Source organism: Oryza glaberrima, chromosome 10 (genome assembly GCF_000147395.1).
Source record: "Oryza glaberrima chromosome 10, OglaRS2, whole genome shotgun sequence".
Classification (NCBI taxonomy): domain Eukaryota; kingdom Viridiplantae; phylum Streptophyta; class Magnoliopsida; order Poales; family Poaceae; genus Oryza; species Oryza glaberrima.
The window spans coordinates 10,334,974-10,361,195 of record NC_068335.1 but is presented as its reverse complement, the minus strand read 5'-3'; the positions used below and the strand labels follow the sequence as shown (position 1 = coordinate 10,361,195).

Here is a 26,222-nt window from a genome sequence, read left to right as displayed (position 1 = left end):
ATTCCGACGTTCCTGGAGAGTCTGAGTTTGCGGGAGAAGATTTTGAAGAGTTCCAAGGCCAGCAAGGCAAGTCACACAGATCCCAAACAACCCTTTGAGCATGTTGATCCCGTTTAAAACTATTGTTTCTATTCAACTATTGCATTTATTTTCGAATGTCATTGGGTGGAATTAACCTATTGTTTGTTATAGCCCTTTTGTTCTTGATTACTTTATTCCTTGATACCTTGGGTTATTATAAATTGACTAGTTGAGCTTTATACATTGGTTCAGCTAGATATTAGATGTGATTGCTTAGCCATGCTTAGAAACTTTAGCACACTATTGGGATAACTTATGATTCACTATTATTTAATGATGGCTTAATGATAGCTCATGATGGTTATTTATGATTGGTTAATTAATTAATTTGCCAACTAAAACCTGATAATGATGGGTTGTGAGCACATGGTTTTGATGGTCGTGCTCATGACAATTAAGGACCGGTTCACGAGTTTCGGTTGTGAAACATTAACCGTGCCAACCACAAGCCAGCGTGGGCAACGGCTTTACCTTTTGTATAGCATGTTTCATTGCGGGGCACCAGACTGAGAAGTGGCGGAGATAAGCCCACGGGGGTCGCTGGGGAGGCCATGCCTTGTTTATAAGGGGGTGATTATGATCCAGGAACGGTGCGCTGTGGTGGATTGTGTTGTGCGAGGGGTATTGTCACAGCTCCTTTCCGAGGTACCGTGGTGGTATCAAGGCGCATGGTGACATGTCGTGGGGCTGTGTCTTATGGGTACAGTGGTACACCTCTGGCCAGAGTAAAACTATTCGAATAGCCGTGCCCGCGGTTATGGGCGGGTCTAGCAATGTCTTTCGTGATTAGTTTCACACCTCTCATCATAATGAAAGATGCTATAACTGGTAATAATTTGATTAGCTCCTGGTTTGGAATGGTATATTCCTGGTTTGGAAATAGAACTGTGCAGCCGGGATTGGTTGTTCAGAATGGTTGGGCCTATGCAACAGGGTATGTTGTATAGCGTTGGATTAATATTGTTTAATTCTTACTTAACTGTTTTATTAAATTCTAAAATGTTTATTAAATGCTGTTTATGCAAATGAAACCCTACTATGCCATCCTTTGTTATCCTGTGCACTTGCATATTTGCTGCGTGGCTTGCTGAGTATGTCATATACTCACCTTGCAATCATTCATCAGAGGAGGAGTTCTGCAGTGATGCTGATGGTGTGGAGGATTAGGTGTAGCCCTGGTCAAGCTGCCTGTGGAGTGGAGTCATCTGCGCCGTTTATCTTAGTTTTCCGCTGCTTAGATCTTTATTGATTGAGAGGAACTATCTACCTCTGTAATGACGTTTTATTCGCTTATTAATTAGAGTAATAATTGTACTCTATTATCAATTTGTTATTGTGTGCCTCGGCTGATTCTTGGACGAGGGTTCACACACATGTAAGCGTTTGGAATTTTGGATAGAAATTCCGGGCGTGACAAGTTGGTATCAGAGCCCCCTTGACCCTAGGTTGTGCCAAATGGTTACCCATAGAAGCCCTCTAAAAATATTGGAAAAATAGAACTGTTCTCCTCCCTTTCTCTTTAAATTAAACCAAACTAATAGCACATGCACTTCATAATCTCTTTTAGTGGTTCTCATTCAAAATTTATTCCAGTGTTATTAGTACTGTACATCTATTGCTGTACTAATGGCTCATTTACCAGCAAAAGTTTTACAACATTGTTTTATTTAATCTTGTTGCAATGAAATAAATTTAGCATGTGGATTTTATAACTTTCTATTATTTTATTTCTTTTGAAACTTGTTGTTCAAAAGTGCAACATTTGTGATCTTGTTTCCAACTGTTTCAACTTATCTTGCAAGCTTGGTTTACTTTATTTACTTATCTTTTACTTTGATTTTCTAAATTTATTCAAATTAATCCAAAAACTTGTGCTATTAATTGGACGAATGTCTTAACTCCCTCCTTTCACTTGTCTTTAGATGCCGCGCTACAAGCCTGAGTACTTGTTTGGTGTTGAGGGATTTGTCCAGGAGTTGCGTACGATGTCCTTTGCCATAGAATTTGGGACTACCCCTATGTATGCCCAGATTCCTCATGATCGGGATGAAGAGAAGTGCCGAGTTAAAGTCACCTTGAACAGTAATAGTGAAGATATCCCATCAGTGATGTTCGAAGCTGGAGGAGGAAATTACATTCATGCATGTCAGGAGGTGGCAAGGATCGCCATAGGAGAGCTCCGCGATCGCTACAGTGATCAGTTGGCCGACACTGAGTATCGTTACCATCCTCGCCAACCCTAGGGAAGTGACCGTGGCAGCTACCTAGAGACTGAGGGGATTGAGAATGATGCTACCACAAGGCATTTGGTTGAGATGCTGTGGGCTATGGATGAGACCCGCGCGGAGGTTGTGCTAGCAACTCAAGATCGTGAAGACCGGAATCGTGGAAAGATTTGCAAGCTAGAAGACAAGGTGGATCGTTTGGAGAAGGAACTAGCCGCATTGAAGGGAGAAGCACCGCCGTAGAAGGCCAGGGTTCGTCTTACCGCAAGGAAGAGAGCTCTATTCGTCCCTCGCTACCAATTGGCGCCAAAGGTCCGTGTGGTGGAGAAAGAAGTTACCCCGGCCCTAGCGGATACTCCAATCGTCAACGTAAGTGATGATGAAGGAGAAGAATCGAAGCGCACCCACTCAAAGGTCGAATGGGGAGCTACTCAAGATGATGGAGACGAGCCAAATGAGCCTTCAATCAACTCCGATGCCCGGAAGACCTAGAGTTCCTTGTCAAGCCGTTGTCCTAGATCGTTGTGTTAGTTTGCTTGTTTTAAGTTTGGTTGTTTGTGTGGGTCCTGCATGTGGTTTACATCAGTGGTGGGATGTAAGTACATGCGTTTGTTTGCTTTCGAGTGTTAGGTAGTTGGTGAGTTTAGTGGTGTGGGAGTCTTCAGTTTTGTAATAATGAAACCCAGTTAAGATCAATAAAAGATAAGTTAATCAATTTAGTTCTCTGTCCTAAGTAGTTTTCCCCGGTTTCTCTTCTTGTGCTCTTGCCCATGTCAGATGGTGCTCACTCGTAGTAACGGGAATGGCCCCAACATCAACAATAACAACAACAACAATGGAGAGAATCCCACACTTGCCCAAGTCCTGGCTCAACAGGCACAGCTTATGAACATGATGATGCAGCAACTCCAGAACCAGCAGAACCAGGGAAATAACCATGCACCTCCCTAGAACAAGCTAGCAGAATTTCTTCGTGTGAGGCCGCACACTTTCACTAGCACCACTAATCCTGTTGAAGCTGGTGATTGGCTGCACGCCATAGAGAAGAAGTTGGATTTGCTTCAGTGCACTGATCAGGAGAAGGTTTCATTTGCATCACACCAACTCCATGGCCCTGCCTCTGAGTGGTGGGATCACTTCCGCCTTAACAGGACTACTGCTAAACCTATCACTTGGCTTGAATTCACCGCTACTTTTCGGAAGACGCATATACCATCGGGAGTGGTGTCTCTCAAGAAGAAGGAATTCAGGTCGTTCACCCAGGGATCTCGCACGGTCACCGAGTATCTGCACGAGTTCAATCGTCTGGCTCGTTATGCTCCGGAAGATGTGCGCACTGATGAAGAGCGCCAGGAGAGGTTCTTGGAAGGACTTAATGATGAGCTTTCTTACCCACTCATGACTGGGGATTATCATGATTTCCAGAAATTAGTGGATAAGGCTATTCGTCAGGAGGACAAGTACAACCGCATGGAGCAGAAGAAACGTCGGATTGCTCACTTCAAGGTACAACAGGGGAATAGTCAGAGGCCGCGTCTTACTTTAGGACCCCAGTCCATGCCACAAGGAGGTTCTTCGTCTGTTGTTCGTCCGCAGCGTCAGTTCTTCAACAACAATGCTGGCAACAACATCCGCAATCAAGCTCCACGTCCTGTTGCAGCTCCAACACAACAACAGCCTGCCAAGAGGGAGCAAGGCAGCAAGCCCGGAGTATGCTTCAACTGTGGTGAACCAGGACATTACTCTGACAAGTGTCCGAAGCCCCGACGCGTGAAGGTTGTCCCTGCCCAGAGTGACTCTACCGCACCAGCATCAAAGGCTCGTGTCAATCATGTTGCTGCTGCAGAAGCTCAAGGTGCTCCAGATGTGATTTTGGGTATGTTCCTTGTTAACTCAATTCCTGCAACAGTGCTTTTCGATTCTGGCGCTACACATTCATTTTTATCTATGAGTTTTGCGGGAAATCATGGGATGGAAGTAGAAGATCTTAGACGTCCTTTGATGGTTAGTACCCCGAGTAATCAAGCACTCTCTTTGCAACGTAGCCCCTCTGTCAGAATAGAAATTCAAGGAGTACCATTTCTGGCCAATCTTATCCTGTTAGAATCCAAAGACCTTGATGTCATCCTAGGGATGGACTGGTTAGCCAGATATAAAGGTGTGATAAACTGTGCCAACAGAAAAGTAACTCTCACCAGCAATGATGGTCGAGTTGTAACTATTCATGCACTGTCCTCTGAGTCTTTAAGGTCAAGTTTGAACCGAATAGCTTTGGAAGAGATTCCCATAGTACAGGAATACCCCGATGTGTTCCCAGACGATTTACCTGGTATGCCGCCTAAGAGAGATATTGAATTCAGAATAGATCTGATACCCGGAACAACTCCGATCCATAAGAGACCTTATAGAATGGCAGCCACTGAGTTGGCAGAAGTCAAAAGGCAAGTCAACGATTTGCTTCAAAAGAGATACATCAGACCGAGAAGAAGAATCAACTTGGGAACGAGAAGATGAATTGAAGTCAGCTCATCCACATCTGTTCGCCAGTTCTTCCGAATCTCGAGGACGAGATTCTGTTTAAGGGGGGTAGGTTTGTCACACCCTAAAAATCCTAAATATGTAAATTGTTGTTTAATTGGATTTATTAGAATTGATTTTAAAAGCCTAGAAGAGAAGATCTAATTTTAAATAATAAATTCCAATATAAAATGAGGCTAGATAAAATTTCGTTAAATACTTTGCTTAATTCTATAATTCCTAGATTTTTCTGGGATTTATTTGAGCTAAGGAAGTATTTTTAATAAATGGAATTGCATTTCATGAATAATTTAAATTGAAAAAGGTTTTTAAAAGTCTCTTTTGGCTTTGGGCCGAAAGTCGGCCCAAAACCCTCTCTCTCTTCTCCTCGGCCCAAGCCGGCCCAGTCCGCAGCCGAGCCGCCGCTCGCGCGCGCGTCCGCCCGCTGACAGGAGGGCCCCACCTGTCAGTCTTTGTCTTCCTCGCGCCGCCGCCGCCGCCCGAACCCTAGCGCCGTGCCGCCGCCGTCTCCTTCCAAATCCGGCCGCGCCTTTCCTTCTCCGGTGAAATCAAATGAGGGGAAAGGATCTCCGGGATCTCCTCTACCTTTTTCCTTTTGGAATCGATCGCCAAATCGCTTTGGAAATTCGTGGATTCGATCTCGAATCGGATTCATCTCTCTCCTCCGAACCTTAGACTTTCCGTCTCGTCGCCGGTCGCCGTGGGCCTTCGCCGCCGCCTCCTTGCCCCTTTAAAAGGATCCCCGGTGTCTCCGCTACCCGCCGCCACCCTCGCCTTCGCCTCTCGTCGCCGGTAGAGCTCTAGCACCGTGTAGCTTAGCGCCGCCGTCGCCGCCGTCGCTCCAGCCGTGTGTCGCCGTCGCTCCAGTCGTCGCCGTCGCTCGGGGAGGTCACCATCGTGGTCGCCGTCGTGTCGCCGTCCTCGTCCGCCTCTCCGTCGTCGCCGTAGACCGCTGGAACACCGTCGCCGTCGTCAAGCCGAAGGTCGCCGCCGCTTCTTCCTCGCAGCCGTCATCGTCCGTTGGTCTTCCGCCGCTTTTTTGGTCACCGGTGAGTTCGCCGTGCCGTCCGCTACCCGTAGGTGCCCCCCGTTCGCGTCGTCGCGCCGTCGTTCGCCGGCGAGCTTGCGCGCCCGAGCCGCCGCCGGTGGTGACGTCACCGCTGACGTCATCGTCGTCGTTCCCCGTGGCCCGGTCATGGACCGATCGATCTCGGCCGTTCGTTTTGGTTGGATCAATCTCGGTCTTCCGTTCCCGTGAACCGTCGCCGTGCACCCGGTCCACCGCAAACCCTAGCCGCTGACGCAATAAATCCTCTTTTCCTTTTCAAAAATAATTCATTATTGCGTCATAATTCAATTAAAATACATATAAGTGTTTTAATCCGATTTAATCTTTAAAAATTCATAACTAATTCATCTTAGCTCGGATTTAGTTGGTTCAAGTCTCTAAATTTTTCTAAAATTGAGATCTACATGTTAAAAATATCGACATGTACTGTTCATGCTTGTTTATGTGCTGTTTTGGTGTTTTTGCTCTTCTCTGTTTAGATTCCGACGTTCCCGGAGAGTCTGAGTTTGCGGGAGAAGATTTTGAAGAGTTCCAAGGCCAGCAAGGCAAGTCACACAGATCCCAAACAACCCTTTGAGCATGTTGATCCCGTTTAAAGCTATTGTTTCTATTCAACTATTGCATTTATTTTCGAATGTCATTGGGTGGAATTAACCTATTGTTTGTTATAGCCCTTTTGTTCTTGATTACTTTATTACTTGATACCTTGGGTTATTATAAATTGACTAGTTGAGCTTTATACATTGGTTCAGCTAGATATTAGATGTGATTGCTTAGCCATGCTTAGAAGCTTTAATGATAGCTCATGATGGTTATTTATGATTGGTTAATTAATTAATTTGCCAACTAAAACCTGATAATGGTGGGTTGTGAGCACATGGTTTTGATGGTCGTGCTCATGACAATTAAGGACCGGTTCACGAGTTTCGGTTGTGAAACATTAACCATGCCAACCACAAGCCAGCGTGGGCAACGGCTTTACCTTTTGTATAGCATGGTTCATTGCGGGGCACCAGACTGAGAAGTGGCGGAGATAAGCCCACGGGGGTCGCTGGGGAGGCCATGCCTTGTTTATAAGGGGGTGATTATGATCCAGGAACGGTGCGCTGTGGTGGATTGTGTTGTGCGAGGGGTATTGTCACAGCTCCTTTCCGAGGTACCGTGGTGGTATCAAGGCGCATGGTGACATGTCGTGGGGCTGTGTCTTGTGGGTACAGTGGTACACCTCTGGCTAGAGTAAAACTATTCGAATAGCCATGCCCGCGGTTATGGGCGGGTCTAACAATGTCTTTCGTGATTAGTTTCACACCTCTCATCATAATGAAAGATGCTATAACTGGTAATAATTTGATTAGCTCCTGGTTTGGAATGGTATATTCCTGGTTTGGAAATAGAACTGTGCAGCCGGGATTGGTTGTTCAGAATGGTTGGGCATATGCAACAGGGTATGTTGTATAGCGTTGGATTAATATTGTTTAATTCTTACTTAACTGTTTTATTAAATTCTAAAATGTTTATTAAATGCTGTTTATGCAAATGAAACCCTACTATGCCATCCTTTGTTATCCTGTGCACTTGCATATTTGCTGCATGGCTTGCTGAGTATGTCATATACTCACCTTGCAATCATTCATCAGAGGAGGAGTTCTACAGTGATGCTGATGGTGTGGAGGATTAGGTGTAGCCCTGGTCAAGCTGCCTGTGGAGTGGAGTCGTCTGCGCCGTTTATCTTAGTTTTCCGCTGCTTAGATCTTTATTGATTGAGAGGAACTATCTACCTCTGTAATGACGTTTTATTCGCTTATTAATTAGAGTAATAATTGTACTCTATTATCAATTTGTTATTGTGTGCCTCGGCTGATTCCTGGACGAGGGTTCACACACATGTAAGCGTTTGGAATTTTGGATAGAAATTCCGGGCGTGACAATCTCCCATCCTTCTTTTGCTAAGCTATTTATTCTGTTATCCCATCTCCCTATGTTAATGTTAAGTAACTTAAGGGAAGGCCTGTTATCATATAATGATCTATCGACAAGGATTATCCGTGCTTTTGCCTTTCCATGTTTTGTTACTGCTTCCTTCCTAGGCTTCAAAATGAGCTGGTTTCCATGGTTCTGGCCATTTTGTCTACCCAGTTTGTTGCTGCCATGTTTTCCATTTCTACTTATCGGTTGCTCTTTCTTATTTTTGCACATCCTTCTCTTTCTGATACTTTTAAACATGCTTGCTTGAAACGCTCTCAGTTAGGAAATGGTTCCCATCTCTAAGAATAAAATTGTCTATCCTCCACTACAGTTTGTTCAGCAATTCCACCTTTACATGTTCATATCCTGCGAGATATCGTTGTTATAGTTTCCCTCTGACCTATATAGCACTTTATTTTTCTGTTGCAGATGAATTACACTATGCTAAAGGATGTCACACAGGAGTCGCACCGTTGGCAGGTCCGAGTGCGAGTCACTCGCTTCTCGGAGTTGACTGCACCAAATGAACTTGACAAGATACTCCGTCTTGATTTAGTCCTCCTTGATGAGCAGGTATAACACTAGCCACATGATCATGCATTTCTTTACCTCCATGCTGCTTGCGACTTATATGTTCGAACATCAACAGGGGGATATGATGGATGCACAAATCCTAGGCCGCCATTGCTGGAGGAGGATTCTGTCTATTACATCAAGTATTTTGAAGTTGCCGAGGCACGCCCTCAATACAAACCTGTTGATCGGATGGTGATGGCAAAGTTCACTGCCCACAGAACCATTACAAAAGACACTGAGGCACCGTCCACATTCCCATCTCATGCCTATAAGGTTCTTTCTTTCGATGAGCTCAGGGGTCGTGCTTACAGGAAAGATATTCCTTCAGGTGACCCTCCTTGCTTTAGATTAATCTATCTCATTCCTTATTTACTTTGTCCAATCCCTACTTGCTAGCTTCAGTTACTCATGTACAAATGTCCATGCTCATGCTACTCCTGTAGATGCCATAGGAATCATGACAGCCATTGGACCAGTTCAGGATGTTTCCTGTGGAGGTGTTATGAAACCTGTGCTTAATGTCCACATCACAAATGGAAGATATGTATCTGTCAATCTGATAGCTATTCCAAATACTTTTGTAATATGAGTGAACTGAACCTAGGATGCAGAAAAGCCTTCTTTGTCCACACATACATCGTTGATTGCTTTTAAAACATATAGATTCTTTCTCTTTTACTGAACTTTACTATTGCCTGACATATTGCTTTTAGAAAAAAAAAAGACTGCTAGCCTAGGTCATGTACATTATTTTCTGGCTGTTGATGCTCCTGTATGCCTACAGAGAAACTGCAGTCGTTGCATTATGGGGTCCCCATGCTACGCAGTTCCACTCTGAAAACCTGCAGCAGCAACCGGACCATGGGCTGTTGTTCTTTTATTTGTTGGGTTAACTGTTAAATTCCGAGACCGTAAGAAATCAATTCCTACCCTATTATCGCTTCTTTCCCATTTGCATATTTCCATGTATTCTCTTAGGTGATGTTATCTTCCATGCTTGCCAGATCAGCTGGCCCTACAGGGTAGTACTGTCTGTAGGTGGTATCGCAATGCACCGATCCAGGAAACAATCTCTCTCATAAGCAGGTATCTCTTTGCTGCACTCTTTCCATACAGATAAGCATCCTTCTACTTTATTCAACCTGTATCTCTCTTAGTTTATGTCTCCTATGCATCAGTCATTTTGCCCTAGCCTACATAGCAGCCCACTAATTTGTTTCGCATTTTAAGCCTTCATGCCAACCCACAGGTCATAAGAGCAATAGAGCCTAGCTTTGGTCAGAAAGAGACTATACATGTAAAGGTTTCAGATATATGTGATCTAAATCCCCATGAAGCCTTGGTAATATACTATACCTCAGCACACCTGATGATTGCGCTGTACAATTCCCATCCATATGTTACCAATACCATCTTTTACACGCTCTATTTCTCGGGTGTGAACCAGGGCAACAGCTATACTGTCAACATAGCCATCAAGGACTTGGTCCCTGGTGAGGCCTGGTGGTACATAGCATGCAGCACCTACAAGAGAGGGGCAGGGAGAGAAGGAAGCACATATAAATGTTCGAGGTGTAGCACTAATGCAGTTGAAACAAGGTACTTCTGCCAGCTAAAGGCTTTCAACTCGCTTAGATAGTAAACTGTTTGATATGCTATAGTTTGATCAATGCAATATAAGAGTTGCTTCTTCTACCTTCTATAACAGGTACAGAGTAGCTGTCATAGCTGTCGACCCATCAGATTTAGAAAACCATCAGGCCAAGGCAGCTGAGTTTATGTTCTTTGGAGAGATTGGCTACAAATTGATTGGCATCCCTGTTCTTAACTTAGTTGCATCTGTCCAGGGAGCATGGGATATAGTCTCACCAGAAATCAAAGTAGTTTTTGGGAAACAATATGTTATTAGAACCAGTGTGTCACGTGGCTCATTGCAAAGAAACCGCATATCTTACCAGGTGGTTTCCCTTATGTTGGCCTCACCAGATCTAGCCCACAAAAGTACAGTGGCTAGCCATGATAGTTGTGACATCCTCTGAACATGGTTCTGCATCAGCTAATCCAATTCAACTGCACACAACAGTTTGCTCTTCTCTCCAACCAATGGCACCTTCCACACCATCCGTGCTCCTAGGTGCAAAGGTATTATCTAATAACATTAATCTGTAGGATTGTGCGCTCTATTCCATATAACCGACTTTAGTTTCTTATGTTAACATTGGTTGTGCATAGGACATAACTGACAGCCATGGTGATCAGCACGCATCAACGCCACCAACTTCAGAGGCTAGCACTATACTCTATACTAGCAACAAATATATATACATACATATATATATATATATATATATATATATATATATATATATATATGTTTGTTCTTCTCACACCTAACTGACCAGTGATGATTTATCAGGTCCTAGCTATGGCGCAACGAGACAAAAAACGTAAGTCTACTGTGTTTGAGGAGGGTCTTGCTGAGGGAAGGTAAGCGGCAGTACCCAGTTTCAGATTTAGGTCCCCTGTTTTTTTGGTGAGATTTTCTCATGCTCAGACGGGTTGCACCTGTAGCTCATCTCCTCATCAACATGATCGTCAAAAAGGATCAGCTGTCCGTGCACTGTTCGTACAGGGGCCCCAATCAGAGCCACCAAAATGTAGGTGGATGTTTTCAAGCAACCATATATTGCTTCTCTGCTCATTTACTACAGCAGAAAACTAACTCTGCATTATATTTTTTACCTTAGGACTCAAGGACTCCATACAATATCATCCTACCGAGGCAGACTTTTGAAATCGACATCCTAGTCCGCATTGTCCTGTCCCTGATCAAGCAAGACAAATGCTCACATATTATCACCAATGTATTTTGTAATTCGAACATAAACAGGGGATGTGTTCTTTTGTTAAAGACATCGGCCAATCGGCATTACTTCTACCTATTATATACCTGCGAGCCCTAATGGCTGCTCAAACGATAGACGAACTCCTATGGGTGGTGTGTCTGTACAATATGCTGGTCCTAATGAAGTATTGTACCTGCCTATGATCTTATCGGTGGTGCTATAATCTTATTTTTCGTCCTATATCTATTTAGTACAGGCTGTTTCCCAGGTAGCCTGCCTATAGTTGTGCTGGGAAAAAAACATTTGTATTGCTTCCTATGTATGCAGCGATTATAGCAGGGATCTATCACCAGATGCTGAAGAAACAGGATATCAAGCTTTACAGGGCATTACCACATTCATAGTGTTGGTACGGTCTTGTTCAGCGCCCATCGGATCTTGATCCTTGCAACCATCTCACAGAAAATCATCAACATATTCCTGAATTAGGGGTAGTAGATACGTTTTCACACACAGATATAGCTAAGCGCCATGCATACAAATCATAAGGTTTTACTGCTTACACTACCGTTCCATTATAGATTACATATGTCTGCATATATACTGTACACAAATACATAACTACCATATAGCATGCATACATGCTCTTCTATACATCAACACCTAGCTATACATAGCTATTGCTATTACAATCAGCTGCAACATCCCTAACGAAAACATACTAGAGATAATATATGTCACAAGGTCTATTTTTTTCGGCCAGCTTAGTCCCCAAAAGCAATCCATGAGCAGGTCCTTAGCCTTAGATGCATCTTCTAGCAACACTGCTAAGATTAGCCAAGCCTTCGTCCATGTGAGACTGAGCATATTCACCAAGGCGACGCACATCGTTTAATACTCCAACCCCACGATTATTAAGGCCATCAGCATCAGGGCCTCCTAGAGCAGAGGAGCATATACCATCACATATCTGGTTCACAGAAGCCAACAAATCTAAAGCTTTATCCCAGCCATCGTGCCTTCTTTGCAAGAGTATTGTGTTTCTTCCTAGCTCTCCCAAGAGCTCTCTTCAGTTGCTCAGTCTCACAATGATAGTGTTTCATATCAAACCAGTTTGTATCATCGAACTCCACTCTGCATTCTTTCTTGATGATAGAAATTAATGCATGTGCGGCGCTTTCTTCTGCATCGCGCGGTCTTATAGCTGATATACCCTGTGCACGAACAACAAAGGACTCTTCATCTCCCCTTGCACCATAGACAGTTGCCTCAGCAAACCCAATATACCCATCACAGTTGCCTCAGCAAACCCAATATACCCATCCGCTACAGCACGGCAAGTGTATTGTGCCTCATTTCTGCCTATGGCTCTCAAAACCTCAAAGAGCAAAACTTTGGACCTAATCTGCACCAGGCAACGTTGTTCTGGTAAACCATAACAAAAACAACATCAGTAACCTTCCCAGCATCATAAAGCCGTCCCCTTTCCCTTTCTATTGTTCCCAAAATTTCCTATATCCATCCATTTATATATACATCGAAATCACCAAATGAAATAGCCTGTGCAGCAAGCAGTACCGCTTACATCGATTGTGTTTTACCCAAAAAAAAATATCCATAGGCGAATCTACATCCATGATAAGCAATTGAGTTCCCTATTGAACTAGTAGGCTACCCACCCAACCTGCAGATCACACGGTACTATTGCCCATACTATGGAGTTCCAAACCAACAAACATCAACTCAAAAATAACCACACATCTACAGCAGCAAGACGCTTATGCTCAGATCCATCAAACAAAGCAAAATGCAAGGAGCCGATCAAAGCTAGCACCGAGATTCAGCACATAATATAACTAATTCCTCTAGATTAGCCACAACATATACACTGATACACATACCTTGTGCAGGCTCCCCCATACGAGCTCGCTGGCCCCTTGCTGCACGAACAGGATGTGAGGGAGCAGCACCACCGCCGCCGCACGCGCTGGAGATAGAGCACCAGCCAGTTGTGCAGCACATATAGCAGCCTCAGCAAAGCAAATGCAGCCCCACCATGACACGTTGCCCTACCACAACCGGTGATGACTCAAAAAGGCCGTGCGTGCCTGCGTCCTACAACCAGCCCACAGATTATGCCACTGTATGCCTTCTTAGAAGCCCACGACTACACATAAAAGGAACGCCCATAGCTCCTCTCCCGCATAACACGCTCAGCCCATGTCCAGCACCACTGAGAACTGGTCGTTCTCTTAGAAGCTGAGCGGCGTAGCGCGCGAAACCGCACTAGCGTATTTTCAGCTCCGAAGGCCCACCTGCGTAGTGCTCTTCCTCTGCTCGGCCGCGCCCGTTACACTGGTGCTGCCGCCACGAGGCCACACCCCGCCACATGGGTGCGCCGCTACTGCTCGTCGTGCCCCTCCGGCCGACCACTGTTTTGTCGTCACCAATCTAATACAGAACTTTTTTTTGTATGTGGTGACGCGCGGGGCAATCTAGGCATTTCGAAAAAATTCTCACCACTTTCAGCCAGGAAATTATAAAATTTCACAGTTTTTTACTGTCCTAGGGCAGTGTCACATTTTCGCAGTATCCCTCAGCTAATAACACAATTTTTGCATGTCCTGTAGCAAATTTTACCATTTTTTATTTTTAAATTTTAAAAATAAACTCTTTTAAAACTTATTTTCAAGATAAGAGCGTTTTGGCCACTAGTCGTAGCAAAACAATACTGTCACACAGGTCTCGCTGATATAATAATGTTATTCGGCCACGTCGGTCTCGCTAGCGTGGTAGAGTTATTTGGTAACGCCGCTCTGACCGACGTGACAAAACAAAACTGCCACTCCCGCTGCAGGTGATGTGTCAATGTTATTTTGTCTGCAGGTGATGTGTCAATGTTATTTTGTCGTGTTAGGAGGGTTGCATGGTCAAAAGGTTCAGATTTTAGAAATATGTTTTTGTAAGGGTTTATTTTGAAAATTAAAAATTAAAAACGTTCAAAAAATAAAAAAAATCTGGTTGAACGTGGTTAGCAGCTGAATTAGGCAAGGTACATATTGGTTTGTGCAGAGCTATGACTGGAAGAAAGCAAGTAATGACACTGACTGGCTGGCGATTTGAGCGAGGAAGCTCCACTACCACGTACGGTGGCAAGCCGGCAATGGAGCCGGCCAATCCGGCGAGCGCCGTACCATGCGAGATATATGCTCCAATGGATTGAGGCGCCGTTGCGTCTGAGCCGAGAGCACAGGACCGTCGCACCGAGTCAATGGGCCGAGCAGACCGAGCAACGTGAAGGAGAACAGAGAGCAGGTGAAAGGAAGGGCCGGCACAGTTAGGAAAGCCCAATTAGAATGTTAGGAAGAAAAGGCCTTCAAACCAATGAACTGGCTTTGCTGTGTGTGTGTGAACAGGCTTCCATGTTAGAAACCCGAGTGGTAGAAGTTGTAGCGGTGGAGCAAAAGAACCTGGAGTATGGCAAAATTGGTCACACGACGACGGCATCGTCGGGGCAGCACGGCTAGGACGTGGACCGAGCAGAGGCAGTCTGCGTGTTCAGGTGTTGTCTGGATGCCACTGACCGGTTTGTGGATGAATAATCGAAACACGTCAGATAGGGGAAGCGATGAAATATTTGCCGGAGTACTCCTAGCAGTATAGTCGGCGCGGCTCGACGTGCAGGTACGGGGGAACGAGTACCACCGGGCAAACGCCGGCGGCGGGTTGTTGCTGTCACCGGGGGAGAAGGAGAGGATGAGGGCGGGTGCAGGGTTGGAGCTCGTGATTGTGCCGGTCATGGAAGAGCTTGCAGCGAGCGTGAAGTGAAGGGGCAGAAGCGCTGCGCGCCGACGTTGGGCGGCGGCGGTGAGCGAGGCTCGCCGTCATCTGATGCAGCTCTGGTGCCAGCGTCGTTGTCATCTTATGCATCTCCGGTCACGGCGTAGGAGCCAGCCCCGTCGCTGACAGTGGCTCATTTTTATTCTTATCACTGACATGTAGGTCTCACAAGCTTACTCTGCCGGTCAACAGGGTCAAAGAATCCACGTGGGACAAAACCGCCTCTGAAATCACTGAGGAAGTTGATTTGATACGGTTTTGGGAGGTAGGGGATAAGTTATACCCGGTTTTGTGGTTGAGGAATGTGATTTAACAGGGATATTAGTTGAGGGAGACAAAATAGACTTATTCCTAGATATAAGTTTGTCATGTCAAACTAGAAAGCATTATACTTGGCATGTCAGAAACTAGATGTATCACATACGTCCTTATATGACATTAATTGTCTAAAAAACTAGTAAGAGTTGGATGAAGATTAAGATTTTTGTGGCACGCTTTTCAAACTGCTAAACGATGTGTTTCGTTTGAAAATTTTCTATACGAAAGTTGCTCTAAAATATCATATTAATCTATTTTTTAAGTTTGTAATAATTAAAACTCAATCAATTATACGTTAATACCACTTCGTTTTGCGTAAAAAAACGTAATCTTCATCTTCAGGAGAAAAGAACACCAGATACGTGATTTTGTGATGTTTACATTCTTGCCTCTTGATGTTACAGATTGTTGGAAACAAATGCTTTCTAAAGTGTGTCACTAAACCAGGAACAAGCCTGAGAGGGAGTGAGAGTAGCTGCATATCACGGTGTGTTGATCGGTACATATTGAGGCAACTGGTATTGCGCAGCCGAGATTTGTTCAGTTCGCAGCGCTAGGAAGCATTCAGGAATTTGATGGCTCTCAATGTTTTCTTAGGAGATGATGAACGCGAGCCATCCATCTTCTATTTTCTTGACATTCGTCTTCTAAGAGAGTGTTGTGGTTTTCTGCATACTAATTTGGAAAAGGCGCATGGTGATAAACCTTAAATGTGCAATATTTTTTTTATTTAAGTTCATGCAATTGTTCATGGTTTCTTTTCATCCTTTGATAGAGAAATGCACCAATGGATTTGTGTGCAGACTATCATGTGCCACTGCCACTGCGGTCTGCAGCACAATTTCCCTGCAGACCTTGCTTGAAATTTGGGTTAACAATGGCACAGCTTCCCTGAAGCTGGTCTAGAGAAATAACCTGTGTACTGATAATTGTGCATGGCTGTCCTATGCCCTTAACCTTTCTGATGAATACTTGAAGTGACTGTCCTTCTTGTTAGTAAAGTTTGCACCAGCTGCCTTCTCCAAGAAATATTTGCAACACAGACCCAATTAACCAATTCAGAGGGAAGATATTGGGAACCATAAAGATGGAAGAGTATCACGGTAAGTACATCGGAGCTTGTTGCGCTCCACAGAGCAAGTCGCAATTCCCTGCACTCAAGATTATACTGTACGCTTCTGTATTGAGGAAGCTTGCAGCAAATACATGGCACTCATACAAGCCAACAAAACGTTGGCACAAGAACATACACAGCAGTATTTGTACAGTAGACAGGCTAATTTTGACAATTTTGAATGTTTTACAGGCTTTCACTGAGACGGTGAAACTTGCTCGATCCGAACCTTAAACACGGGCATCATCCTCTTCCATTCAAGGTGAATGAAGATGGAGATGGTGGTGTGAAGTTCAGGCAGCAGCTAGCTTTCCCTTCAAGGAAGATGGTGATGCAGCGTCTCCGGCGACATGGAGATCATCTGCAGCAGGCTGGAGCTCGAGAACGTCTCCTCGAGGGATATCTCGATCTTGCTGCTGCTCCCAATGTTGTTCCTGACGATCTGCATCAGCTCCTTGGCGACGCCGAGCATGCAGAGCCCGTTCTCGGCGCTCAGCAAGCACGCGACGGCGAGCTCGAACACCTTCCTCACCTCCTCGTTCGGCGCCGGCAGCTGCTTCCCCGACAGGAGCGTCACGTCGATGACCTCGTGGAGCCTCCCTTCCCTCACCTTGGGCGCCACCGAGTCGAACGGGTGCTGGTGCCTCATCCCCGTCAATAGCTCGATCAGGAGGTGGCCGAAGTTGCGCACGACGTCGTGGTCGTACGACGGCGCGTAGTAGTAGTAGGCGACCGGCCTCGCGAGCTTGTAGCCGGCGATCTTGGCGGTGAGGTTGTCGTCGAGGAAGACGTCGCTGGACTTGAGGTCGTGGAGGAAGGTCGGGGCCGTGTCGTGCGCCTGCAGGTACGTGAGCGCGCTGGCGAGCTCGATGGCGATGTTGACGCGGTGGTACCAGCTGAGGACCCGGCCCTTCACCTGCCGCAGGTGGTCCTCCAGCGTGCCGCCGGCGAAGTGCTCGTGCACCAGGAGCAGCGCGTTGCCGGTGCCGGAGTCGGCGGCGGCGGTGCAGCAGAAGCCGACGACGCGGGCGATGTTCCGGTGCGAGACCTCGGAGAGGAGCTCCACCCTGTCCAGGACCAGCCTGAGCTTCTCTGCCGTGTCGTACCCGATCCTCTGCACCGCGACCACGGTGCCGTCGTCGAGGACGCCGGCGTGGACCGTGCCGCCGCCGTCCACCTGCACGTTGACGGCGGCCTTCTCGCTGTCGTCGAACCTCTTGGTCGCCTCGTCCAGCTGCTCGTACGTGAACTGCCTCGCGTTGCACACGCCACCGAGGATCTTGGGGATGCACGCCGGGTCGATGTCCCACAGGGTGTCCTTGGAAGGCTGCCTTAGGAACAACCAAAACGAGACGGCCGCCGCGAGGAAGAAGAGCGAAACGAAGAAACCTGTTTCGTGCAATGTGGATCATCAGCTAGTGGAGATTGATGTGCAAATGTGATGCAACCAATCGATGAACACACGGGAGTGTATGATTTACCGGCAAGAGCAACTGACTTCTTGGAGCAAAACCTTCCCTGGCAACACTCCCTGCCGTCACTTGCCTGCCCAGAATTGCTGCACGCTAAAACATGCATACATACATACAAGCAAGAGCATCATGTATTTGGGCTGGAAATTTGTCGAGCTCGCAGTCATGGAGTACTTACATGTGCCTTTTGAGCAGCCGGTGCCATGTGCGAAGCCGTCGCCGACGAGCCCCGCGGCGCACGCGCACCGCACGCCGCCTCGCACCGCCGTGGCATTGACAGCGACCGCACCGTCGGCGCACGCCGCCATCTCGCTGCCCTTGGGCACCGCCCACTCCACCTCGATCCCCCTCACGACACCCGGTGCGGCGGCTGACCGGTTCTTGACCCAGCTCGAGAACCCCCGGCATCCGAACTCCGCGAAGGCGCCAAGCCCATCGCCGGGCTTCCACACGCTGCCGTCGGACAGCGGATAGCAGCACCCCGACTTAGCGCCCGCGGCGGCGCGGCCGCAGGTGGCAACGTCTTCGCAGCCAGAGCGGCAGAGGGAGGAGTCCTCGCAGGCGTAGAGGCGGAGAACGTTGGCCGGCGTGACGGCGAGGAATGCCGCGGCGGCATCGAGAGCGGCCGCCGGGGAGGACGGGCGGGAGAACGCGGCGTACGCCGGGTCGCACGGGGACGACGGCGACGGCGACGCGGCGGGGGCGTAGTCGAGGAGGAGCGATCCCGACGGGAGGAAGCCGAGGACGCGGAACGTCGCCGAGCCGAGCGGCAGGGTGAGCGTGGCATTGGTGGTGTCGCAGGAGAGGCGAAAGCGTGAGGAAGAGTTGGTGGTGCTGGAGACGCAGGAGGAGTTGAGGTGGAACGGGAATGGGAGGAGGAGATCACCGCAGCGTTCGCCACCGCCACAGCTGCTGCTGCTGCTGCTGCTGCTGCTCCGATCGGCGGCAGCCTGGGCGGCGGACGTCGCAAAGAGGACGAGAAGTACAGTGAGGTGTGGCAGCGGCATAGGGGGGGACATGGGTGGCGGCGAGCCGGCGACGCCGACGCGGATGCCGCGAGCAACTCGCGCTGTCACGGATTGAGTCTCAGTGTCAGCCACATCTGCGTGCTTCTGATGGTTGAGCAACGATCTTAATTAGCAGGCACCTAGCTAGCAGGACGCGCGTGCAACTAGGCAGTAGCACATGATGAGCACGTCACACGCATGGTTCATGGTGCAGTACGTAGTAGCTAGCTTAATTGGGTGCTTTGCAACTTAATTAGGCAGGCAGAAGCAAATGGTGTACTAGGAGCAGGAGCCGAGTACTAAGACAAGCAGGATGTAAGAGATGAATCTTAATGGAGTGATTTGCATTGGAGATTTGCAGTTGGATCCTCCCAGCTTATTTGCCCCGTTCTTTTCTGATTAACATACATATTTTATCTCGATTTTCGTTTGCACATTTTCAACCTTCTACACAAAAGTTGATTTATGATATGGATAAATCTTTTTTTTTAAAATTTATAATAATTAAAACTTAATTAGTAATGCGCTAACGGCTTTTTAATTTTCTGTGCTCTAACTTCAGCTGTATTTTTGGAAGAACCGAACAACACTATCTAGCTAGCTCTTGCTAAAATTTCAAGGTCCATGCATCAATAGACTTACCCAGGCTTTGAATATTTTATGGCTCTGACAGTGGATGCCGCTACAGCTTGCTGTGTGTCACCACCAAGATCTCCCTGGCGGCAAAGTGTGTCACTAAACCAGTAACAAGCCTGAGTGGAAGTGAGTCAACTGTGGTATTATCAGCCGTGCTTTGTTCAGTTCGCAGAGCGAGGAGATGATGAAAGCTTGAACCTATATATCAGAATATGGCATCCATCCTTTTGTTTTCTCTGCCATTTTATCTTCTGAGAAAGTGCTGTGATTTTCTTCCTACTAATTTAGAAAGGCAAAAGGTGGTAAACCTTATATGCAGGATTTAAAATTTCGGTAATTTCAGCACCCACCGGAAAGGTCAAAATCTCCCTGAATTTTCGGTTTTTGCCAAACATTTGTAAATTTGGTCAAAATTTGTTCAAATTCAGTTAAAATATGTTATGAATTCAAAAAAAATTTGGACAAAAGATTCTAAAATTACTGAAATTTCGGTGATTTCGGTTGTTTCGGTCCCCAGCGGCAAAAACACAATTTCCAAAACAAACCCTGCTTACATGTGCAATATTTTTGTACTTAAGTTCATGCAATTGTTAATGGTCTCTTTCCATCCTTTCTTTTTCAATATTTGATGGAAAAATGCACCAATGGATTTGTGTGCAGACTATCACGTGACACTTCGGTTTGCAGTACAAGTTCCCTGCAGACCTTGCTTGAAATTTGGGTTAACAATGGCACAGCTTTCCTGAAGCTGGTCTAGAAAAATAGACTGTGTTATGATAATTGTGCATGGCTGTCCAATGCCCTTAACATTTCTGATGAATACTGCAAGTGTCTGTACTTCTTGTTTGTAAAGTTTGCAGCAGCTTCCTTCTCCGAGAAATAAGTTGCGATGGCCTATTCACCAATTCAGAGGGAAGATCTTGGGAAGCATAAAGATGGAAGAGTTACCACGGTATAAGTACATCGGAGCTTGTTGCGCTCCACAGAGAGCAAGTCGCAATTCCACGCACTGAAAGATTACACTGTACGCCTCTTTATTATATTGCAACAAATAATACGGAGTATATGGCAATTATACTAGCCAACAAAACGTTGGCACCAGAACATACACAGTAGTATTGTACAGTAGACTGGCTTTTGACAGTTTGAATGTTTCGCAGGAGGGACTTGACTGGGAAACTGAAACTTGCTCCGTACCTTAACACGGGCGTCATCCTCTCCTTTCAAGGAAGATGGTGGTGTAGCTCGATCAGCAGCTCTCCCTTCAAGGAAGATGGTGGTGCAGCATCTCCAGCGACATGGAGATCATCTCGTAGGATTGAAAATCACGAGAAGTAAGCCTACTAAACAGGAGGTGAATTCTAGAAATACCAAAAAAACCAAAAACTTTTAGTGGAGCTAAGAGTTACCGTCAAACCTAATGGTGATTCGATCTGACCGACATGTGAGCACAAGTTTGACCGTGTGCCGATGCCGTTGGTCTGGCCAGTGTGGATGCTTCGGTCTAACCACCCTCCGAGCCGATATCGCCTGTCGTAGCTGCCGGTCTAACCACCAAACCATCGGTTTGACTGCCATGCACTCGATGGTGTGACTGCCAAACCCGAGGTAAAACACAAATTGAAAAACTCTTGAAAATATATCAACTTTATTGCTTCTAATTGTATTTATAAAGTGCAACAACATCACTCTTCTTTCAACTTTTGACTAAAGTAAAAATCTATACTAAGCCCTAATTTTTCTCTCAACTATACTCTCACAAAAATCGATACCGAGAGACCTAAACCCCTCTTCTACACGCAATATAACTTAACTATCGACAATTTTCTCCAATAAAATGTATACACATGTGTTTCTTTCTTTTTATAACGTGCGTTGCACATGCACGATTACCAGATAATATAAAAAAGTAGCGGTTCACTTTTTTACAAGATGCACCTAGCAAAACATATATAAAACATCACTATCCCTTTTATCAGCCATCGATATATTCATCAGATGGCTCAGAACTGATGTAGGCGCGGCATCTGTTTCTTTGGATGCTACATTGAACTTACCGATTTCACCAACGAGTGGAATGCATGACGCACTCCTCCTGCTGACACCGCCGCGACGCTACTCCATCGTGTTCTCCTCACCGCCGAGCTCGCCCCCACCCCCGTCGCTCCCAATGCGTCATTTGCAAGGAAGAATTGAATAAGATATGGAAGGAAGGAGGAGGAGCTCGATATGCAGTGGACCTAGAGGAGCGCCTCACGCAGGCGTGGTGCGGCCTTGCCAGGAACAACGAGGCCGTCGTGGGTAGGAGCATAGCAATAAGGAAATTGGGGTTGGTGTTTGCAACATAGCTCGGCCACCAATGACGTCGATGCCCCGGTAGTCAAGCTCCCTCCCTCCGCGGTGGTGGCAGCAACCTCTAGCCTTAACTAGCAAGCATGGCCTAGGGGACGACATTCGTCGTGTTCGGAGTTGGGAAGCAAACCAACAGAGAGAGTAGATCAGGTGGTGAGACTGGAGACTAGAGGTGAAGGCGTTCTAGAGGAGGGCCAAAAGGAGGGAGCAGATCGCGCGGCGGGATCAATGGTCAACGGTGGGATGGTACGAGACAGGGCTTGCTTGCTACTTTGTTGATGACGATGACAAGATGCCATGACCGCTGCAGCATCGTCAGCATCTTTACCTCTCACATCATCTCTCTCACTAGTTGTGGTTGGCTACATGGGTTCGTGGAGGGTACTGCCCACTCGCCCCCATGGTTACCCATCCCCAATTTCTGCTTCGACCAGGACAACGGATTCGGTGGTGGCGCTTCGGTGTGGAAGAACAAGCGCCGTGCATCTCCCAACTAGCGAGCATCTTATGGGTGATGGAGGAGCACTGCTCACATGGTATTGCTTCGATTGTGAAATAATTCTCTTTCTCAAACCCTAGAAGCAATCACTAGATAGAACATAGAATATTTTTTTATTGGTGTTCCTTTTTCTTATTGTGAGAAGCATTGGTGGAGATGGATCAAGAACCATGACTTTTTTTTAATGAAAATCAAGAACCATGCATTGTTTGTCACTGAGATGCATGGATATGTGCTTGTTGATGTATGTAGGTGGATTCAGACGTTTGCAAAAATCAGTTTGTGCCGGAGTGCGTGTGTGTAGGTAGGTTCCTTTGTGCTAGACATGTGTGGAGCAAGAAGGGCGGCGCTAGCACCAGTAGTGGTACCATGCCGTTAATTCCACCGATGGGTAGCATTCGTGAATGGCACGACCACGGTGCTGATGCTGATTTTTGTGATGGATTAGGAGACATGACCAGCAAAAGTTGCTATGCACGCGTGCATGAAGAGGCAATCTACACGTAGGAGACATGACCAGCAAAAGTTGCTATGCACGCGTGCATGAAGAGGCAATCTACACGTAAGATACGATGGATGTTATGGTGACTATGTGTCAGGGTTACAGATAAGGCATACTCTCTATCCTCCGTCTTATGAAATATACTGATAAGGTATATCCTCATGTATACGGATGGTTTCCGTATACACCGTTAGGAACTTGTCTCAAATTATGGAAAATATCTCTATGAGTTAAGAAATTGCCAAAGTCCTACTCAGAAGGGGTAAAATCTCTGGTATATCATGTCGGTTTACATATATCTAAGTCTTACTTAAGTTTATGAAGCCGGAGTACTTGGAGCCAACACGTCGGGAGATCTCGTCGAATTCCTCGATTAGGATCTCGTCGGTATCGCCTGTTTTAGTTACTCTCTTTGTAATATGTTTTCATCATCATCAATCTCATATAAACTGGACTAGGGCTATTACCTTATAAGGGGCTTGAACCGGTATAATCCTTGTCTTTTGTCTACTTGATGTCGTACTACCTAGACCCTTGTTCCAACGTACCCCAATACTCAACTCATCCGGTCCGTGAGTATCTCTTGTCGACACTATGCATGATTTAACCAAAGCACAAGGAGTAAAACGGATAAAATGCTGATGTTACACAATTAAACTTCCAACACGATCCCATAGTTTTTAGAGAAGTTAATATTAAGAAGTTACAACACAACTCCGTCTCATGGATATCATGTATTAGGAGGTTTCGGTTTGCAATCATCCAAGTATCCCCGTCCCACGCCGGCAAGCGCCCAAAACTCCTCTCTCTCTTTCTCTCTCTCTCTCTCTCTCTCTCTCTCTCCGGCAATATCTTCTGGGCACCATCTTCGCCGACGAACTCGCATATGCAGCTTCAAATTGCCTCATCGAGTGCGGTCCCGAAGGTAACAACCCCTGCAGCTTTTATTTCCCACAGTTTTCTGCTGCATTATGTAGATTGATTGAATCTAGCTTTCACCCTTTCCTCTTTTTTTCACTGTTTCCAGACTTAAACCGTTCGGCCTTTTATTATATGGGTCCGATGGGTGACGAAGATCCTATAGATTTGATTAATGCCGAAACCAATAGAATCATTCAAACAATCTAGAATGGCCACTATAGACTGGTATAATAGCTTTAGATCTGGCCATCAAAGTTGGCAGGCTAGAGAACTTGGTATCGACGGATGCTTGCCACCAAACATGATCTATCAACCGATCTAGGCATCGCTCAATGCATCAGCCTCTCCTGAGCTAAGATGGATAAAGATGATCTTCATTGTACCGGCTTGCTACTTCTGGCCCGATACATTGAATGCCTTCCTCTTCAGTCATGGACCTAGGACGCCAAACCTGATATAGGTCACTATGATCACCGGCATTGATACTAAAAATGCCGATGGTTGGGCCAACTCTATTACTAAGCATGCAAAGACTTCTGGATGCCTTCCTTAACTTATGGCTGGAACGATTTGTCTTCTGCGGATCAATCTTAGGTCTGATAAAAAATATGTAGCACCTAGCATAAGCCCTCGCTAATGGAAGGACTATCCCCTTGGGCAAATATTTCCTAGGGGCTACTTACTGTCACGCCTAGAAATTTAGCCCAAATTTCCATACTATTTTGTGTATTAAATCCCTGTCCAGGACCAGCCAGGGTACACAAAACGACAAGTAATATACAGTTCCAAACGTAAATAAAGCGTAAAATACTTACAGAAGAGGCACTTAGTCCTCGCACCGAAACGAAAGCAGCAGCAGCGGAAAAAGGCGATCCTAGCGGGACTTCAGCTCCACTCCACAGGCAAAACTCAACTAGGGTCTGAGCCTTGGTCTTCTAACTTCGTTTTCAGCTCAGAAGCACTACACTTCTGAAAAGGGGGAATAAAAGCAAGGCTGAGTACAACCACCGTACTCAGCAAGCCACACCAACGATGCAGACATGCAAGGGGATACAAGGATGGTTTGTGGCTATTTGCATAAAGGCGGTTGTAAAACATTTTATTGAGCAAAACAGTAAAACTGTTGAGTAATTAAAGTAACATTAAATCTCCACTGATCAACACTACACCACGGTTAACAGGCCCAACCAACCCACCTGAACTACAGTATATTGGGTCGATTTATTAAGTGTGAGACTAATCACGGTGAATCTGGTCGACTGCCCATAACCGCGGGCACGGCTATTCGAATAGTTTTACTCTGATCAGAGGCGTACAACTGTACCCACAAGACACAGCCCCACGACACGTTTCCGTGCACCGACATGCCACCACGACATAACGGAAAGAGGCTGTGACAGGACCCTTCGCATAACCCCCTCTAACCAAGCACACCACACCTCAGGTTTCACCCCCACTCCTCGCAAGGCAGCGGGCAGTCCCCTCTCGTGCCTAGGTGAATCCGGAAGCCGCATAGGCCGTCGCAGGGCCCATCCAAACTCCATCACGCCCACCCTTGCCTGGATGCGTCAGCTAGAGGAAAGCTACACTACAAGCCCAGCCGTTGCCCACGCTGGCTTGTGGTAAGCACGATAAATTCTTCCAGGGTTTCCCGCGAACTAGTCCTTAATTGCCATGGGTGCGACTAGCAAAACCATGCACCCACAGCCCACCATTCAGTCGCATTTTAGTTGGATAATTACGACCATGAAACATGGCCAGATGTCTCGATCACGCAGCTCATTCTGATACTAAAAAGGTCTAATACTGTAATTATCCCATCAACTGAGCTAATGGTAATTAAGCATGGCTAAGCATATAGTTCTAGCTAGGTCACATAAGTAACATGAGCTAGTCGATTTATTACCCAAACATGACAAAGGACAGATATCAAGTAAACATGGCACAAGCGAGCAAATAAGTAAAACCCTGACCCCATGTAATTAGCAAAACATGCATATTTATTTACAAACAGTAAAACATTTGTAAATAGGGATAAACATGCTCAAGGGGAATGTGTGACTTGCCTTGCTTCTTCACTTTGATCTTCCAAACTCTTTTCCTCGCGACCGCGGACTTCCGAAACGACGGATTCTACACGCTGGCACGCAAAACGAGGACAAACTCTAATAAAAACCAAGAAAATAGTGCATAAAAACTAAACAAACATGTAGAGCTCAATTTTAGATGAATTTTGCAAGTTGAATGGCTCAATTCGGAGT

At 46.2% G+C, this 26,222-nt stretch overlaps 1 protein-coding gene and 1 pseudogene across 1 annotated transcript; one reads left to right on the top strand and one right to left on the bottom strand.

Annotated features, from left to right (window-relative positions):
• Positions 1-11,468, top strand: part of LOC127786033 (uncharacterized) — a 28,655-nt pseudogene extending 17,187 nt beyond the window's left edge.
• Positions 11,469-16,651: 5,183 nt separating this feature from the next.
• On the bottom strand, positions 16,652-19,232 carry LOC127752862 (probably inactive receptor-like protein kinase At2g46850). The gene is made up of 3 exons (XM_052278300.1): positions 18,223-19,232; positions 18,054-18,137; positions 16,652-17,961 (listed from the first exon to the last, which is right to left on the bottom strand). The coding sequence occupies exons 1-3, from the start codon at positions 19,061-19,063 to the stop codon at positions 16,889-16,891; spliced, it is 1,998 nt and encodes a 665-aa protein (XP_052134260.1). The 5' UTR covers positions 19,064-19,232; the 3' UTR covers positions 16,652-16,888.
• Between the last annotated feature and the right edge of the window lie 6,990 nt (positions 19,233-26,222).

What these genes read in the sequence shown, in the direction of transcription:
- LOC127752862 (XM_052278300.1), bottom strand. Translation starts at nt 19,063, where the DNA reads ATGTCCCCCCCTATGCCGCTGCCACACCTCACTGTACTTCTCGTCCTC. An exon ending in CGGCTGCTCAAAAGGCACAT is followed by an intron (nt 18,138 to 18,222) that starts GTAAGTACTCCA and finishes TGCATGTTTTAG; the next exon opens with CGTGCAGCAATTCTGGGCAG. An exon ending in GAAGTCAGTTGCTCTTGCCG is followed by an intron (nt 17,962 to 18,053) that starts GTAAATCATACA and finishes TGCACGAAACAG; the next exon opens with GTTTCTTCGTTTCGCTCTTC.